At 53.0% G+C, this 17,467-nt stretch overlaps 1 protein-coding gene across 1 annotated transcript; it reads left to right on the top strand.

Annotated features, from left to right (window-relative positions):
* Positions 1-4,319: 4,319 nt before the first annotated feature.
* Positions 4,320-4,475, top strand: SMIM38 (small integral membrane protein 38; the record flags this gene model as incomplete). Its single annotated transcript, XM_081063120.1, has 1 exon — positions 4,320-4,475. One exon carries the CDS (start codon positions 4,320-4,322, stop codon positions 4,473-4,475), a length of 156 nt encoding a protein of 51 aa, XP_080919246.1.
* Between the last annotated feature and the right edge of the window lie 12,992 nt (positions 4,476-17,467).

The following is a 17,467-nucleotide window of genomic DNA, read 5'->3' as shown; positions in this document are numbered from 1 at the left end:
AGCCTCTGTCGGTCCTAGTTTTTCTCCAGTATCTTGCTCTCCGTTGTGGTGGAAATATGAGTTGACAGTCACTCTCTAACTCACGCATTTCTGCAATAATTGCTTTTTCTTTTTCTTTTTTTAATAATAGCAATCAAGGCTGGCTTGTGCAAAAATAAAACAGTGGTCGTGATTTTCAGTAAGACTCCAGCACTTCCGAGACTCTCAGTCTCAGCCCAGTTGTGGCTGGCGGTTTTACAATGATGGCAGAATCTGGCCTGATGAAAACACGTGTTCCTTTAATTTACCCATGCAACACATCCCTACTGAGCGCCGTCCAGGTGCCAGGAACTGTGCTAAGGCCTGGGGGGCTTAGGGAGAGCTCTCATTCTAGAAACACAGACAAGATCTCAGAGGATGTTGGTGCTGTGATGAAAGGAAAAACAAAAACCAACCCACCCCAAACCAGGGTGATAAGATAGATGGGACTGGGGTGAGAGGGCTCAGCTTCGCTCACCATTCCCGCCTTCGAGTTGGGAAGTGCCCCAGGTCCTTATGGCATTGCAGTGGTGCGTTTTCCCCTGCAAAGTGCTCTCACCCCCGGCCATGTGTGTATACTATGGGGAGGGGCTATTGTCCCCTTTTACAGATGAGGGAGCTGTAAAAGGGTCACCTTGATGGGGACCCGGCTTCCAGAGGACAAGCAACTCGAATGGGGCCCTTGGGGCTGATTCTGGCGCCATCACCTCAGTGAGAGCTGGGCCTGGGTGGGGACCAGGCTGTGCCTCCATCCGCAGCCCCCCTCCATGGACCTCACCTCTGGAAAGGGCTCATCTGTCCAGAATTTTGTTAGGGGACAATGGGGGAGGACTCGCAGGTCGTTGGACATCTGGGTGTCAGAAGACCTCCTAGGCCAGTTGGCCTAGGAGGTCAACTGAATGGAACGTAGGTCCCCAATCCGTCCTCAGCAGGGGGAGTCTCCACCCACTCAGCTCTGTGAGTGGTGGCCAACTCCAGCTCCTGAGGACGTGACGCTCGTCATCTTTGTCACGGGTTGCGTTCTGGCAGGTGCTTTAAGAGGTGGTGCACCCGGGGGGAAAAAGGGAGGGAGGAGTGGGGAAGGCAGGAGGAAAGAGGGAAAAAGACAAGAAGAGGGGACTTCAGGCACAGCCCCACGTTCCTTGTGGTCTTGAAGGGAATTCTGGGGGCTGAGTTGGGCGTTGGAGTTTGTCCTGACCCTGGCAGGAGCTGGGCTCTCCCTCCCAACCCCCATGAGGGCAGTCCTTGGTGAAGGGCTGCCCAGGGGCATGAAATCCCTGGGTTCTCTGGTCTCTGTGCTGGGGTGGCTCCTCCAGCTGAGGCCATCCCCACAGAAGAGTCATGTGGGCAGCAAAGGGACATTGAATCTGGAGGGAGGGACACAGAGATGGGTGAAAGGGTCCCAGAGGTGGAAGTGGAACCCTGATTGTGCCCCAAACCCACCCTCACTGCTGATTGTGGGGTGGCTTAGGGGGCTTCCTTCCTGAGGATGGGGCGCCCCCGGTGCCCATTCCACAGAGACTGTGGACACTGCGTAAGTGACAAGTGACGCCTGCAAAGGGCTGGCTCACGAGCTGTGTTCACTATCACCTACTTGTCTCTTCCTTGTGGGTGAGGGCCCCCTTAGCCACCTAAGGTCCCCATACCTGCCCCAGGCAGGCCTCCTTTCGGAGATGTCAGCCCTGGGGAAGAGCCGTAACACTGTCTGGGACAGGGCGCTGTTCACGTCCTTTCCTGAAGGACATGTTGACCTCAGCCTTGCCTACTCCTGAGGGCTGGGGACTCTGAACAGGAAGGGGGAAGTCCTGTGACCCCAAGAGTCTCCGTGCTGTGGATGTCATGTGACGGGGCATTGTTGCCTTTGTGTGCTCAGCAAACAGAGGGATTTATCCAAGGCCACCTTGTTCCTACTGGCCAGATCTGGAGCTGCGGCCTGGGAGGCTGAGGACGGGGCTCTGATCAGCGGGAACCCCGGTGCCGCAGGCTCCCCCTGGACACCCACCCGAAGACGCTGACCTCTCAGGTAAGCAAAATCTCCACCTAGGAATTGGCCTCTCCTCCCTCCCCAAGTTCATGGCTGCTTTCCTCTGGGAACCTCACTCTCTAGGCAGGTGGGTACCTCAAGGAAAGAGCCTGGTGAACACCACGGAGGGCTTTCTGTGACCTTCTGGAAGCCCGGTCAGCAGCCACGTCCCTGAGAGCGTGCTCTGTGATTACTGACTCCACGTGGGGCTCCTACGATCTAACTTCTCACGTGTGTTTCAAGTGAGCCTCAAACCTCTGCGCATGGCAAGTAAACCCAGAGCTAAGTGTCACCTAACAGAGAGCGTCCAGCCAGTGTGTGGGATCACCTGGCCAGGGTCACGGCCCGGGGACTCTCTCTGTGGACAGAGGCAGAAAAAGCCATTGCCTCCCAGAGAGCAAAGCAGGCCTGGGTGCACTCCAGATGGCTTGTCAGTGGGTGATGGCTGCCAGCTGTGGGAGGGGTGTGGTGGGCACCCCTCACGGGCGCTGGGACTATCGCTGCAAAAACCACACATGAGTGGGTCATCCTGCTCCACTGCCCAACTTAGGGTGTGCTCCCTGTCAATGCCGTTGCACGTACTCCTTAGAATCTTCTGGAAGGGCTGGGTCGCAGTACACTGTCATTACGCAGGTAAAGAAAATTCAGAGCTGCTTCAAGGGGCCCGCAGCTCTGGAGGCCCCTTCATGTTCTCTCAGGCTCACGTACCTGTGGGTGGGAGCACTTCCTGGTGAGAAGGTGGTTGCGCCCCCAGGACCAGGGACCCAGAGGCCTCCTGTCCTCTTCTGAGGCCTCAGGGCTCCAACTGCACCTTTGCCTCATGGGGACATAGGATTGGAGTTGGGGGTGGGGCCCAGGCTGTCTCTTCACTCGCGGAGAGCTTGGCTGTGAAAGGCCAGAGCTGAACTTGAGGGCTGGGCAGAGTCTGTAGAGGGGCATGTACACATGTGTGTGTAGGAATATGCGTTCATGCATGTGTGTGCCTGTGTGAGCGTGCAATGCATGAATGTGTGCATGTGTACGTACGTGTGTGCTCGTGTGTGTGTGTGTGTGTGTGTGTGTGTGTGTGTGAGGCAGAGAAGCGTGGGCAGACGCTGTTTTGTCCCAAATGGTGTGCAGACATTTCTCGGGGCCTCCTCTTTGTGGGAGAGGAAGGTGGTCAGCGATTCTACACCCAGGCTCGGGGGCTGGTCCTCGTATGAAAACTCTCCGCCTTAATTCTCTCCAGCATGTCTCTTCAAAGCAGACATCCATCACTCACCTTACTTTCTAATAAGGAGCCCATAGCCCCGAGAGGTTGAGTAGCTTGCCCAAGGTCACTCAGCGAGTCTGCAGTGTGATGTGGCTTGGGGAAGAGGGTCACTGTGAATGATGGGAGGGGACCCTCTAGGACAGTCCTGTCCGTGCCAGGCCGTGGTCCTCTGGGGTGGGTGGGCTGGGAGGAGGTGCTGGGAGCCCATTTCTAGGCCATCTTGTCACAGCCTGCGCTGACCACCTCTCTGTCACAGGCGGGAGTGGGATTTTGACACCATGTGCTACTTGAGCCATGTCTGGGGTCCCTCTGGGCTCTGAGTGGACTGTTCTCATCTTCTCCCCCTCTCTCCTTCCCCTTTTCATTTGCAGAGCTCTCTCCTTGCCTCCCCACTGTGGCCCCAGATCCTGCCAAGCCTCCCTGCCCCCACCCCATCCTGGGCCTGCTGCTGCGGCACAGACCACGGGGCCGCTGGACAGCACCGGCCTCCTGAGTGATAGCTAATTGGGGAGAGAAAGGGCCCGATTGTCTCGCGGGGCCGGAAGAGCGGCGTGGGCGGCTGAAAGAGCCGGAGAAGGTGGCCAGCTTCGCCCAGCAGCTGCCGCCGGAGACGTTTGCAGATTACGTCAGCGCTGGCAAGCAGGGGGAGCGGGCAGAGGGGGAGGCTCTCGGCCGCCCACCCCAGGCCTCTCGACAATGTGGCCATTGTGGGCCCAGAGAGTGGTTCATTCTGCATGAATGGTGCACGGGCCTCTTGACCAAGGAGGCCTCTAGCCTTTCCCGAGCTGTCCTCTCATATGCCAGGGAGGCCCTGGAGTAGACTCTGGCCTGCTCAGGGGCTGTGGAGAGGACAGGTTCATCCCTAAGAGTGGACGTGGGCCTCGGAGACCCCCGGCTGGACCGAGCTCCCAGCCCGGGCCCCTGGCTGCACGTTGGGCCCTTGGCACAGTCTGCCCTGGAACCCAGGGCCCAGCCATGCTCTGAACCACACATCGCTTCTGCTCTGGGAGGCCACCCACCCTCGGCATGGCTGCCTGGTTGGGAGAAAGCACAGGCCCCGACCCCCTCATGGTCCTGCTGGTCATTGTGCTGCTAGCGCGCTTCATTCTGTGGTCCTGCCTTGGGACCTACATTGACTATAGACTGGCCCGGCGGCAGCCCCGCAAACCCAAGGAAGACTAGGGCCTCCACTGGCCACTGGCCTCAAAGCACCGGGTAGGAAGGGCCGACTTGTCCAGGAAGGCACTGTCCCACACACATCCTGAGGCCACGGGTGGTGGTGGGGTGGAGCAGGGCAGGCAGAGGACCCTCGTGTCCCACACACAGGGTAGAGGTCGACCATGCCCCACCCAGAGTGACCAAAGCTGTCCTGCTCACGTCCCACATCCGCCACTGCCTGTGGGTCACCAAGTCCTGGGGTCCCCTGTAAGACTGAGTGATCCTGGGGGTGGGTCTTGCTTTAAGACGTTCTGTGCTTTATAAATGTTTGTAGGGAGATGCGGGGATGAGCCGGAGGGGTTGGGTGGGTGGGGTACAAGGACAAATGTCACCACATTACAGCCAGCCCTGCCACCAAAAGCCACCCCCATCTCAGCCTCCTCTTGCCTCCCAGAGGGATAAGAATAAGTGAAGGCAGCTGCCTTGGTTTTCCCCAGAGCACCCCCCTGGGATGAGATTTATTGAGAGAGTGAGCCTGGCAGTGAGGGAGCCCACGGGAGCCCAGCGGTTGGGAAGGAAAGTGGTGGTGGGGGGCGGGGGGCACAGGGGACGGTCAAGCCCGACCCGTGAGGACAAACCCTTCATGTCTGTCTCTCCTATTTCCCACTTTGAAGCCCGGTGACCTGCAGGAGGAGCTGGCACTTTTGCCCTGTTGCTGCATGCCCTTGGCTCTGGGAGGGGAGCTCCACGCCCTTGGCCTGTCCTGCCGGATAAATGTGTCCTTGTGTACCTGGGACCTTGGGCCTCATCAGACAGTGTAAACTTGTGACATGATGGGGGCTTTGAGCCATGCAGTATCCACTCTACCTCTGGGGGCTGGAGACTGAAAGCCAGACATGTGGTTGGTCAACTGTGTCCGGGGAGTGGAACCCAATGAAAACTCTGGATGCCAAGCCTTCAGGGGGCTTCCCTGGTGGCGATACTCCATGCATGTCATGGGGAGCGGCTGATGCCATCCAAGGCTCCCCTGGGGTAGGACGACTGGAGCTCCATGCTCGGAACTTCCCTAGACTCTGCCGCGTGAGTCTCTGCCCTGGGCTGATTTTCATCTGTCCTTTCACTGTGATAAACTGTGAGCATAACCGCTGTTAGTGAGTTTGGAGGGCTTCTTACGCACGATTGACCCTGTGGGGACCCCTGAACTTGAATTGGGATCAGAAATGAGGACGGTCTTGGGAATGTCCCTGATTTCTGCACCTTTCTTCTCCTCCCCCTCCTTGAAAACCACAGAGGGGCAGCCTGTGAAAAGTGAGCCTGGCCCCCACCTCTCCCTGCAGCCATCTAACCCCCTTCCCCAAATGCAGACTGTGGAACCCATTTCTCGTGTCTCGTCCAGAGTTATTCCGAGTGCTTTCGAGGAAACCCATCTTCTCCCACTGCTACTCTTCCCCCATAATTGGTAGCATGTTCCCCATGCCAGTCTATTGTCACATATCTGTTTTTGTGGACTTTTAAATTATTTCTGTGTGGCATATATGTTTTGAGAAAGAAATAAACAAGGGAGTTATACACACTGAAGAAGGGTAGCAAGCGGTGAGATAGGGTCAGAAGAGGGGGCTGGGGGAGTGGTCATTTCCTTGTGTGTTTAGGGGCAGCAGTGAGTAGGGAAGGGGCACCGGAGTGGGGGCAGGGCAAAGGGGAGTGCGGTCCCAGGGTCCCCGGTCTCTGCACTAATCTCAGTACTAGAAATGCTCCCCATAGCTCCCCACCAAAGGGGCCACACAGCCTGGGAAGCAGTTAGTTCTTCTGCCCACAGCTCTGCCCCTTAGACAGTGTCATGGGAAGACATCGCCAGGCCGGTGCTGGAGTACCTGGGCAGCCCCTAGGGCCAGAGAGTGTGTGTGTGTGGGGGAGAGGGGGCGTGGGCAGGAAGGAGAGGTGAGACCTGGGAAAACAACTCCTTGATCACGTCTTCCTTCCCCTCAGATGGGATGTGACCAATGCCATCGTCTGCCAGCTGCCCCTGCAGGTGTGTGCCAGGCATCTTGAGACTAGATATTTTGGAGGGACAGGTGGGTGAGGATCACTGCCCCCTGGTGATTCAGCCAGGCTCTGCTCCAGAGAGCAGGCAGGGCAGCCGGCCCCTGCCCCTCTCCTCCCGCTTGGCCTGAGAAAAGGCAGGCAGGCAGGCAGGCGGCCTCCTCTGTGAGCTCCCCAGAGAACAGAGCCCCTCCGGTGGGGATGAGTCAATGGATCTAAAAATAAAGAGTTAAGTCATGAAACAGCGTATTTCCTTTTTAAGCCAGATGTGTCTGCTGAGGGATGCCCAGCAGTTTGGTGCCTCAGCAGTGGGGCTGGGGGGCAGGAGTGTTTCTGGAGAGAACCAGTGATCAGGGACCGAGAATGGGGCAGGGAGGACCGAGGGGCATTTGGGGAAAACAGCCAGGGGTGGTGCCAGAGGTGCCAAGAGAGATGGGGAGGCAGAGATACAGGAGAGATTCTGCACAGTCGACTGCGGGAGGCCATTGTTCCAGGTGCACGTTCCGAGCCAGTGGTGGCCAGGGTTTGAACCCCACACATCCTCTCCTTCTCCCTGTGTGGTCAGAGCACATGTTTTCACCCCACTGGGACAAAGTTCTTGCCTGCAAGATGGGGACAAGACAACCGTGTCCTGCAAAACCCTTAGAGCAGAACCCATGCATGGAGAACCCGTCCACGTTGTATTGCAGGAAGGCCCAGAAGCTTCCTGGGAATGCGTGCACGTATCAACATATCCAATGGGACTTTTCTGGTTGTCTCAATAATTCTGCTAAAACCACAAAGTTGAGAATGAGAAGTGACAGGAGCCCTGTATTGTTGAGAGGTATGACACTCCTGGTCCTGTCTGACTGAAAGATAGCAGAAAATGCATCTTAATTACCAGAATGGACCTCTTTTTATATAAGAATATGGCTGAGAAGCTCTGGGGATCATCCTTGAAACATCAGAAAGGGATGGTGAAGGCAGATTCTACCAGGTGCGGGTGAAAGCAGTAGATGGAGGAAAACAAGCCATTGTCTGTTCTGGGGCTCTTTGTTACACAGCTTTGTCCATGTCCTAACTGGTACACCATTTCAACAAGCCTGTTACATTCAATCTTCTCATTCATAAAACAGACCTGACTGCCCTGCCTACAGCAAGAGGGTCAGGAAGCGGGGAGGACACATAGATCCCTTTGTGATGTCTGGGGGGCTGTCCTCTTCTCTAAATGCATGCCCCTTTTTTCTACTCCTCGTGAGACTTCTGAGGCCAGGACCCATGACTATAGCCTAAAACAGTGCCAATTTTCAGCCTCCTTAACAGCACTTGCTGCCTGTCAGGAAAACAAATCCCCTGGCCTTCAGTTATTCTGGTCATGTCCTTAGGGGGACAGAAATTAGCAGGAGAATCACAGGTAAACAGCCACCTCTCCCATCCTCTCCCTCTTCTCACACTGAGAGCAGGGCAGGGAGTGGGGTGGCAGAAATATCTGTGGGGAGCAGCTTCCATCTGGTGTGTAGGTGAGGTCACCTCATAGATGGCTGTGTTTCAGAATCTGCCTTTGACAAAAGCCTTCGGGTCATGGGAGTCTGATTGTTCCTTCCTGGAACTGGTGGGGGCTGGCTGCAGGTGAGACATTTCCCTATTGCCCTGTGGTCTTGGGCCCCAGTGAACTGTCTACAGCTGCTCAAGAGATTCTGGTCACAGGTAGGAAGGTAGACTATCTTACCATGGCCAACCACAGGTGCCGCTCTTCTGGCTGTCTTCACCCGCATTCCTGGGTCCCCCAAGGTATCTGGTGAGCACTCACCATGGTGGTGTGGACAGCTGTCTGATTGTGGTCTCACCCTGCCCCTGAGTGTGTGCCAGTTGGTCCACTCCTTCCCAGTGGGTTGGCCTGGGGCCAGGGGAAAGAGAAAGAAAACCCTCCAGATATACATATGGCGCCTAGTCTGGCTGTACGGCTTTCACTCCCAGCATTTGCAGGAAGAAAATGCAACAGAAGTGCAACATATATTTGAAAACGAGAAGTCAGGATCAAGGGCAAAATGATGTTAAATAAGAAGGTGAATCTGGGGACACGAGGGATGAGAAATTCTGGACTGGTGACGTCTGGACTGGGCCTTGAAAGCTATAGATGATGTTTGTGGTGGTGTTGCAGCTTTCCCAGGGGAGGCAGGACTGAGGGCTCTGTGTGGAGTGGGGAGCAGGGTGGATTTGGAGAGAAGTGCTGCTGGAAGGAGGCTGCCCGGGTTCTGGATCCTGCTGCTTTAGGAGAAAGAAGCTCTGGCTTGCAAAGAAGCATCTGTCTAGAAAGCTGTGTATGTAGATACTTTTAAACATGCCACATACAACATGGGAGAGGCTGCCTCCACATTTCTTATGTGTTTATTGCAAAACAACTGTGTCCCGAGAATAACAGGAAAACTCTCACTCCCATCCCGGCCACCCTAACAAACCAAATGTACATTTTTCGTGTTCCCCTCCAGGCCTGTGCAGACATGACTTTGAAAGCACAAAGAGCAGTCATTTGTTTATTGATTTGTTCAGCAAATGTTAACTAAACACATACATACTCTGTTTCAGGAACTGTGCTCCTAAGAATAATTCTTAGATTTTCCTTTAGAGTTTCACCACCGGTGTAAATATCCCTTATTAATCAGGACACATGAACTATTGTAACCAATTGTCCTGGCCTAATCCGATGAACATGCATTTCTTGTTCATGACAGTGCAGTGCAAGTGGGTGGGGGCTCTGCTCCATGTGGTCACACAGGGACCCAGTCTACTCCCTCCCAGTGGTTCTCCATCCCTGAGAGCCGTAGAGCTCTCCATTTGGTGGCCTGCATTGGGCTAGCAGAGGATGAGCAGGGAGAAAAGGCAGGGCGAATTGCATGGGAGGCTGTCCTGGACAGGACTGGGGGTGGAGTACACGGTTCCCATCACATTCTGTTTGGTGGAGCTCAGTCATGTACTTGTACCTACCTGCAAAGAAGGCTGGGCAGTATGGTCTAGCTGGGTGCCCAGGATGGAGAGGATGCAGGTTTGTTGACTATCTGGCCAACGACTGCCACAGCCCCTCTACAATACATTGTTTAACTCTGAAAAATGGAGTAGGAAGTACAATCTCCAAATTGTGGAGGAATGCAATATTGTCACCAATACTTGAAGGCTCCCAGAAAAATATTAAATACAAAGTCAAGCTGAAGGGAATTTCTGGGTCAGAGCCCAGCTTGCTGCTCTGAGTTTGCCAAAATCCTTTTGGACCTTGACAATGGGCAAAGCTGTGAATGAGTCCTGGAGAAACCAGGGCCCATTACAACTGGACCATCTGGTGGGACCAATCCAGGGATCACGGTGGAAGGGTGGCCTGAGAATGGATTGCTTTGTATCATCTGCTTCTATGATCACCAGGGCCAACTTCCCGCTCTCAGGAATAGGTTGGTGTTGAACGTTTCTGGGGGATGAAATGAGAGGTTCAGGTAGCTGAGCGTGAGAAAGTGAGAACCTCATCAGCATGGAGTCAAGATAAGCCGAGTAGATAAGATTGTCAACCCTGCATTCTGTTTTGGGTGAAAAGGGGTGCTGTGCAGCAGACGCTTTGAGTCACATGGCTGCCACCTGGACTGGTGATTCTGTGTTGAGTGCATTGCTGCCATCTGGATGTCCCCTCACAGTCTCCCTGGGAACTTCCTTCACCCCTCCCCCGTGGTGATAAACTATTCTCTGTATCTCCAGTCTTCTCTTTCTTGGTTTATTTTCTCAGTTTGGGGTAGCACATCCTTCAGTAGCTTCTTGAGAAAGTGTAATTGGCAGACAAATATTGAGACCTTGCCTGTCTGAAATGGTCTTTATTCCACCATAATACTTGATTGATTCTCTGGCTGGCCATGGAATTTTTGGTAGGAAATATTTATTTCTAGAAGTTTGAAGGCATTGCTCCATTGTTTTCTTGCGTCTGATACCACTGTTGAGAATTCTGGAGCCATTCTGAGAACTGACCCTTTGGAAGTGATCTGTTTTTCCTCTCTGGAAGCTTGTAGACTCTTCCTTTAGTCTCAAGTACAAAGACTTACAATGATGTGCCATGGTGTGGGTCCTTTTTTATTTTCTATGCTGGATATTTCTTGGGCCTCTTCAATCTGGAAACCCAAGCTTTGCAGTGCTGGGGGTTGCCTTAAATGATTTTCTCTTATACATCTGTAGCACCTGTTAGTTGGTTGTTGGATCTTCTATATTGTCACCCGTCTGTTCTTTCTCCCTCTCTCCCTCTCTCTCTCTCTTCCTTTACTTTCTGGGATGTTTTTTCAACTTTGTTCTCTTCTATTGAGTTGATCGGTTCTGCTGTGAATTTTATTTTTGAATTTAGGACCTCTTTCTTTTTTTGTCCTCCGAATGTTCCTTTTTGACAGCACTCTTGCTCTTGTTCTTGGGTGTGTTCATGTCTCTCTGAGGATATTGATGACAGCTTCTTGTTGATGTAGTTGTTAAAGCTTTCTTTGTCTTGAGCAGTCTCTGTTTCCTCCCAGTTTTTTTATTTTAATTTTCATGTTGGTTGTTTTGGTCTCTACCTCCCATGTTAGAGGCTGTTCATAGATATCTGGTAGCTCTTGGATGTCGACTCATGACTGAGTGGGGGACCACAGAGCTCATTAGACGTTCAAGAGTGGAGCTTGACCACCACAGGTTTCATTGTGGAATGATCTGGGCTGGTTTTTTGAGGATCCCCTGACATCAGAATTCTTAGACGTTTCCTCTCAGGCTGGATAGGTGTCACAGGAGAGCAGGGTCTGATTGTTGGTGTTTGGGGAACTGGAAGGGGGAAGGATGCAAAGGATTCCTTCTCCTGTCACCCTGGTTTTGGCCAGGTACCCAGGCCCTCAAGTGTGTTGGCACCCTCAGTCCATAAACTTCTGCGTTACATCCTCCAGAAAAGAAACTTCTACTCTTCTTCCAAGATGGCGGGTGTCCTCCCAGTGGTGGGGTTACAAAGGGGGTCTAGGGCTTCAACAGCATCTGAGAAGGTTCTACTCAGTCCACTTGGAACCTCCATATCTCCACTCCTTGCCCACAACCCTTTCAATGTCTACTGTCCGTTAGTGTCCAGTCCACTCTGAAGTCTCCAGTCTCTTGGCCCAGAGTTCTCCCACTGTAGTGGAGATTGTTTTTTAACTGTAATGTATTTTTAAAATTGAGGTATAATTTGCATATAGTAAAAGACATGAATTTTAACGTGTATACCTGCATGTATATATCCACATAAGCATCAAGCAAAAGATCAAGTTACAGAATTTTCTAGCACCCCAGGGTTCCCTTGGGGCCCTCCCCTCCACTGACACCCCACCTTCCTCCCTCCACCCCGGGTACCTACCATGTTGATTTCTATCACAATAGATTAATGTGGTCTGTTTTTGACTATCGTATAAGAGAGACATACATGTGTGCTTTTTTTGTTTTTTAAATGTCTGGCTTCTTTCTCTTAGCGTGACGTCTGTCAGACTCCTTCAGGTTTTTATGTATAGCCACTACCGTCCGTTCCTTTTTGTTGCTAAGTAATGTTCCACTGGATGGATGTACCGCTGTATTGATCCATTCTGCTGTTGAGGGACATCTCGGCCGTTTCAGGTTTTGCTTACTTTGAATAAAAGCTCTGTGCCTGCATCTTTGGAGGGCCATATGCATTGACGTTTTTAGATATAGGCTCAGAAGTGGAGCGGCTGGGTCCCAGGGCAATGGCGTGTTTATCTTGATCAGAAACCGCCTCACAGTCCTCTGGCGTGGCGGCCCGGTGGACGGCCCCACAGTGGGGAAGGAGGGCGGGCGGTATTCTAGCTGCTGCACGTCTTCTCCAAAACTTGATCAGCGTCTTTAATGATCACTGTTCTGGTGGGTGTGACGTGACATTTCACTGGGTCAGAGAAGTTCTGGTCAATCATGTATACTGAACACAAGTCACATGGAGAGTCTCATGCCAGATGTTAGGAATACGCTACCTCCTTCAGAAAGCCAGCTGAGCCCCAGGCTGGGTTAGGTGAACTCCGATGGGCTGCCGCAGTCACATGACCTGCTGTGTGGATTTCGGTGGCTTGCTGAGTCCTCCTCTGGTCTGTAATGGAGGCTCATCAATGGTTGTACAGCACAGGTCCGGAGCAGGAAAGGCACCCAAACATTTGCTGGAAGCAAAGGAGGAAGGAAAGGAAAGAGGAGGAAAAGAGGAGGGGAGAAGGGAAAAGAGGGAGGGAAAGAAGAAGGGAAGGGAGAAGGAGGGAGGGAAGGAGGGAAGGAGAAAGGGAGCAAGGTGGGCTGGGCGGGCACTGTGCAAGCAGAGCAGGGCCCCTCTGCCACCTGTGCACACAGACACACGATCCCGTGGGAGCTGGCGCCCAGCACTGCTGTGTGTAAACAGAGCCTGCCCCTCTGGAGTGGCCCCATCTTCCGACACTGGCCTTCGCCTCCCCGTGGAAACCCAAGATGCAGTCTGGGACAGGGGTTGGCAGATGTCTGTGAAAAGGGCCGTCTGCCTTTGCTGATAAGAATTCTCCAGACAATGGGATGAATTCCCACTGGGCTCCAGGTCAGGAGACTCTGACAGGCCTGGGTCACAGCTCCCCTACCTCTCAGGGTCCTCTCGGCCAGCCGGGGCCTTCTACTCCCCCTGGGCACCCCTTGGCACCAGCGCCCCTCTTATCCAAACCCATGGCCCCTGCTCTTGCAGGTCTTTTTCCAAAAGCCCTGAGCTGGGCCTGATGCAGCCTGAATTGTCTGGTCCTGGGGTCTGTGGCGCTGAGGCCCAGGGAGCTTGGTGTGGGGTGGGGGACACACAGAAGGAATTGGAAGATGAGACATCTTGGCTCCCCGGGAGCCATGCCTGCCTCTCTCCATGCTGGGCCAGGGAGGCCAGGTGGCGTGCACCTTTCAGGCTCTTTGGCCTTCCTGGCACAGTTCCAGGGTCACTTCTAGGAAAGGAGCAAGGAGAAAAAAATGATGGACGTGCCTTAAAGAGATGTTGAAAAGTTATGTGAGGGGGTGTTTGCAATGTACCTGGAGTGCCAGGCATGCTTGCTGAGCCAGACTTGTGTGTCCTGTCAGCTGGATGAGAATCGGGGACCTTCCCTCTCCCCTTTCTCCTCTCAGCAGCCACCCCAGTAGCCGGCTCCACGTTATTCAGCCTCCTGGACTTGTCCAGACATTTTCCGGCCAGCCCAGAGGTTCTCACTTGTAAAATGGGGTTGACGATGCCTCAGCACCAGTGACAGTCAGATAAGTGAGTCCACGGGCACTCGCGTGGTTAGCAGCCCTCTTCCCCATCTCCGGGAGGGAGGGTGCGATTCCACAGAATCCATTTCAATGACTCCAGGCTCAAGCGGGGGTGGCAGGCATGGGCTTTCCTTGGGGAACCTTGGAATCATCAGCAGGATAGGCCCTATGGGGACCCTGGGGACACTGGGCTTGAGCAGGCCACGTTGCTCACCTGCCAAGCTTCACTGCTCACTGCTCCCCAACTACCTTTCTTTTCCTGCCTTCTTCCTCTGCTCTGGCCACCCTACCAAGTCCCTTATACCTCCCCCCACACCCCACCTCAGGGAGCTTGGGTTCCTCCTTGACCCTGGTGCAGTCTAAAGGCTTGCTGATAAACTACACAGCCGCCTGCCCCTGTCACCCTTGGCTCTTTCATGGGTGCTGGCAAAGTCGCCCAGCTGTGCACAGACCCATGTGCGGGTCGTTGCATAAAGGATCCACAGGATTGAAAGGATTTGGGGTCCTTCCCATTTCTTCACGAGACCCCCTCACAGATGTAGGTGCAAATACGACGCATGCAGAGCTCTCGGTGTGGGCTTCTTCAACTCTTCAAACTGCACCAAACTTCTCAGTCTTCAGCGTGGCTGGAACTCTGGCAGGTCCCTTCACTCAGATGAGAACTCAGCTTTCAAACCATGTGGCTCCCAGTTTGCTGCAGGTAAATTTTCTTTGAATCCTTAGCTAGTGGGTCCCGCCAGCTCTGCAGCATTAACGAGACCTGTGGGAAGGTTGGCTCGGGCTCAACAGCCTTCGTCTGCGAGTATGTCACCACACAGACTGCCAGCTGGTCTCCAATTGCATTATCAGTGGGCTCATTACATATTAGAGACGAAGCTGGGGGCACATGTTGTCATCCTTGATGTCCTGTGACATTTCAATCTGTGTTAGCTCCCTGATTTCATTTCAAATCTCTGCATTTCTGCAGGGATCAGCTGGTGAACTCATCCGTCGAAATATGTCTTCCCTTTTATCTTTCACTCCCATATCCAGGATCTCCCCAAATTGCCTTTATTCGCCGACAAAGTAGACCAGGTCCCCCTTTTAACAGTGAACAGTGTTTGCTGAGAAATGAAATGTTTTCAGCTATGAATTTCAGCTATTTTCCATTTTCCTCCACCTAATTGAATGAGCAGATGCTTTATCTGCAACAGCTCACGACAAAGTGGGTGCTTGCTCCCAAATTGTAGCAATGCCAAGTGCATTTTCCTTCTTTTATGCTTTCTGATTGTTTCCAGAGCTTCCTTTGTCACGAGGAGCTCTGTGGGTTGTGCATGACTCTTCCCGATAACTGAATGTCTGTTCCCAGGATGGTGAGCAGTGACAGGAAGGACTGTCCTTTCTCTGCAAAGTCGTATTCCACCCGTTGGCAACATAAAAGGAAAGTCTTCCCAATGCCGCCATTTGCCTTGAACTTTTTGCCCTCGGAGGGTACATGTTGGTGGCCACGGTCCACCACTTATTTTCTCAAATTTCCAACCATGTGCTGGATTCTAACCAAAACCAGTATCATTCTCTGAATCTGTGTTGACCCTAGATGTACTCTGATGAATTATTGATGATAAAGAAACTTGCAGCTGTTCTAGATGGCTCCTGGGTTGTACTCTGCAAAACTTGGAGCATTTTTGGGGAGGATGAGGTGGGTTGAACTGGGATCATTGGGTGGGGCAGGCAGGGGTGGGGGTGTCTCTGCCGGTTGAGTTTAACGCAATGTCATGGCTTTACTTTTGTTTCATTTTTTCTCCCCACAAAGATACTCTGCCCACGAAGAATCGGCTATTTTTAACCTCCTGTGGAAGAGACAGAACCTTGACCTGAGTTTTGTAATTTACAGGGCTGATGTAAAGTTTTGATGGTTTTATCACATTTCTGATCCAAATTTGAGAGGTGGGAGGGAAGGGGTTTCCTCTGGGAAATGGTGGGGGTGCTCTTGTCCCCATCTCCTCCGAGCTGGTCAGCAGGGAGTTTGAGGAAATGAGGCTAGAGGGATGGCCAGGCTCGGGACTTTCTTGTGTAGGTAACGAGAAGCCAGGGGAAATCTGAACGGTCCCTTCGGCAACGTTTTAGGCTCCAGCTGTGAAAGGCCTCTGGACAGACGGCCGTGGGGAGAAGGATTTTGATCTTCTTCCTCAAAAGACAACAGACAAAGTCTTTTCTGGCAGTTTCATGAGCGAGGAAAGGTGTCTGGGGTTGACCCTGGATTTTGGCACCAGGTTCTATGGGAGTTGGGGCGTGATCTGTCCCAAGCTCACTGAGACGCTTGGGGAGGGGACCTGTAGTCACGTGGGGATTGCCTGCCTGTTAGCAGCACAGACTTCGTTCACCATAAATGACCCTAGAATTCAACCCGCCCAGAGCCTGGTGATCCTGCTCACACGGGGGGTTCAGCACAGGCTCAGGCCCCAGGGCCCCCACAGTGAGGGCCACACAACGCAGTCACACAGCTGGGCGTGTATTTTATATTGGTGAAAGTGGCAGAGGCAGGGCTGCTGTCCCTTCCCTCTCCAACTTGCCCTCGCTTTGGGGACAGGCAGGTGCTGGAGAGGCTGCCCGCATTTCCTGGGTCCCGGTGAAGGACAGTGAGTGGGCTTGGTGGGATGTTTGTGTAGTTCCGGTCCCCTCCCTAGAGAGTTGGTTGTTGCTGGCCTCAGGCTCAGGTTGGCTTCCAGGGGTGTACCTGCTTTGTCCTCAAAAAGGGTAGGGCCAAGTCATGCTTGAGCCCTTCTTGTGTGTGAGCAGGAGAAATGAAGCTTGAGACGCGCGGAGCCAGAAGCCAGTCTGTGGAAACTTCGTCCAGTCACCAGATGTGTCATGTTGCAAGTGTGGGATTCAGTTCTTATCACATCTAATCAAAATGAAAGGTCTCTCCTTAAGAATTTACCAGAAAATACAGGTATATGATTATACTAAACAGACCATCCTGCTACATAGGCATTTTGTCCTTTGCTTCGACAGGAATCATGACAAAAGAACTTAGCAGGATTCTGGGGTTTGCAGAGCACAGCCCACGGACAGCCAGAGCATCTCGGTGTGAATAAAACACGTTCTCTGCATCTCAAGGTACTGGGTCACTTCTTGGAGCGTGAGAGGCATCTTGTTCTGACAGAGGAACGTGTCCCAGTGCAGCACAAAGGCGTGAAGACACGGGGACAGGACTTGTACACACACCCATCAATCACGCAATGCGCTGTGCAGGGAAGTTTAACTCCAGTACAGCGCTGTGTGGCTCAGTACAAGGTAGCAACGCGCTGAACAATGTGTTTAAGTCTATAGGAAAATGCAGATTAGAATCACAATGAGACACCATCTTACACCTGCTGAGAAAGCTACTATCAAAACCAGGAAACAGTGTGCGTTGGGGAGAACGCAGAGAATTTGGAGCCCTCATGTACTGTTGGTGCAGCCGCTGTGGGGAGCAGTGTGGAGGTTCCTCAAAAAACTACACATAGAACCACCATGTGATTCAGCAATTCTGCTTCTGGGTATAGACTCAAACGAACTGAAAGCAACGCCTCCAAGAGATGTTTGTGACTCATGTTCACAGTGGTGGGCCTGGGTCTGGAACCCAGGGCTCTGGTTCCGAAGGCCCGATGGCAGCCCAGGGCTGTGGTGCCTGCCTCTGTCACGAAGGGTGTTGGTAACCCCATCAATAGGGACAGGTTCCATGTCGTCACCCCCTCCTCTGTGCATTGAATTGGGCC

The sequence above is a fragment of the Rhinolophus hipposideros genome (genome assembly GCF_964194185.1).
Source record: "Rhinolophus hipposideros genome assembly, chromosome: 10".
Classification (NCBI taxonomy): Eukaryota; Metazoa; Chordata; class Mammalia; order Chiroptera; family Rhinolophidae; genus Rhinolophus; species Rhinolophus hipposideros.
This window is presented reverse-complemented; position numbering and strand designations above follow the sequence as displayed.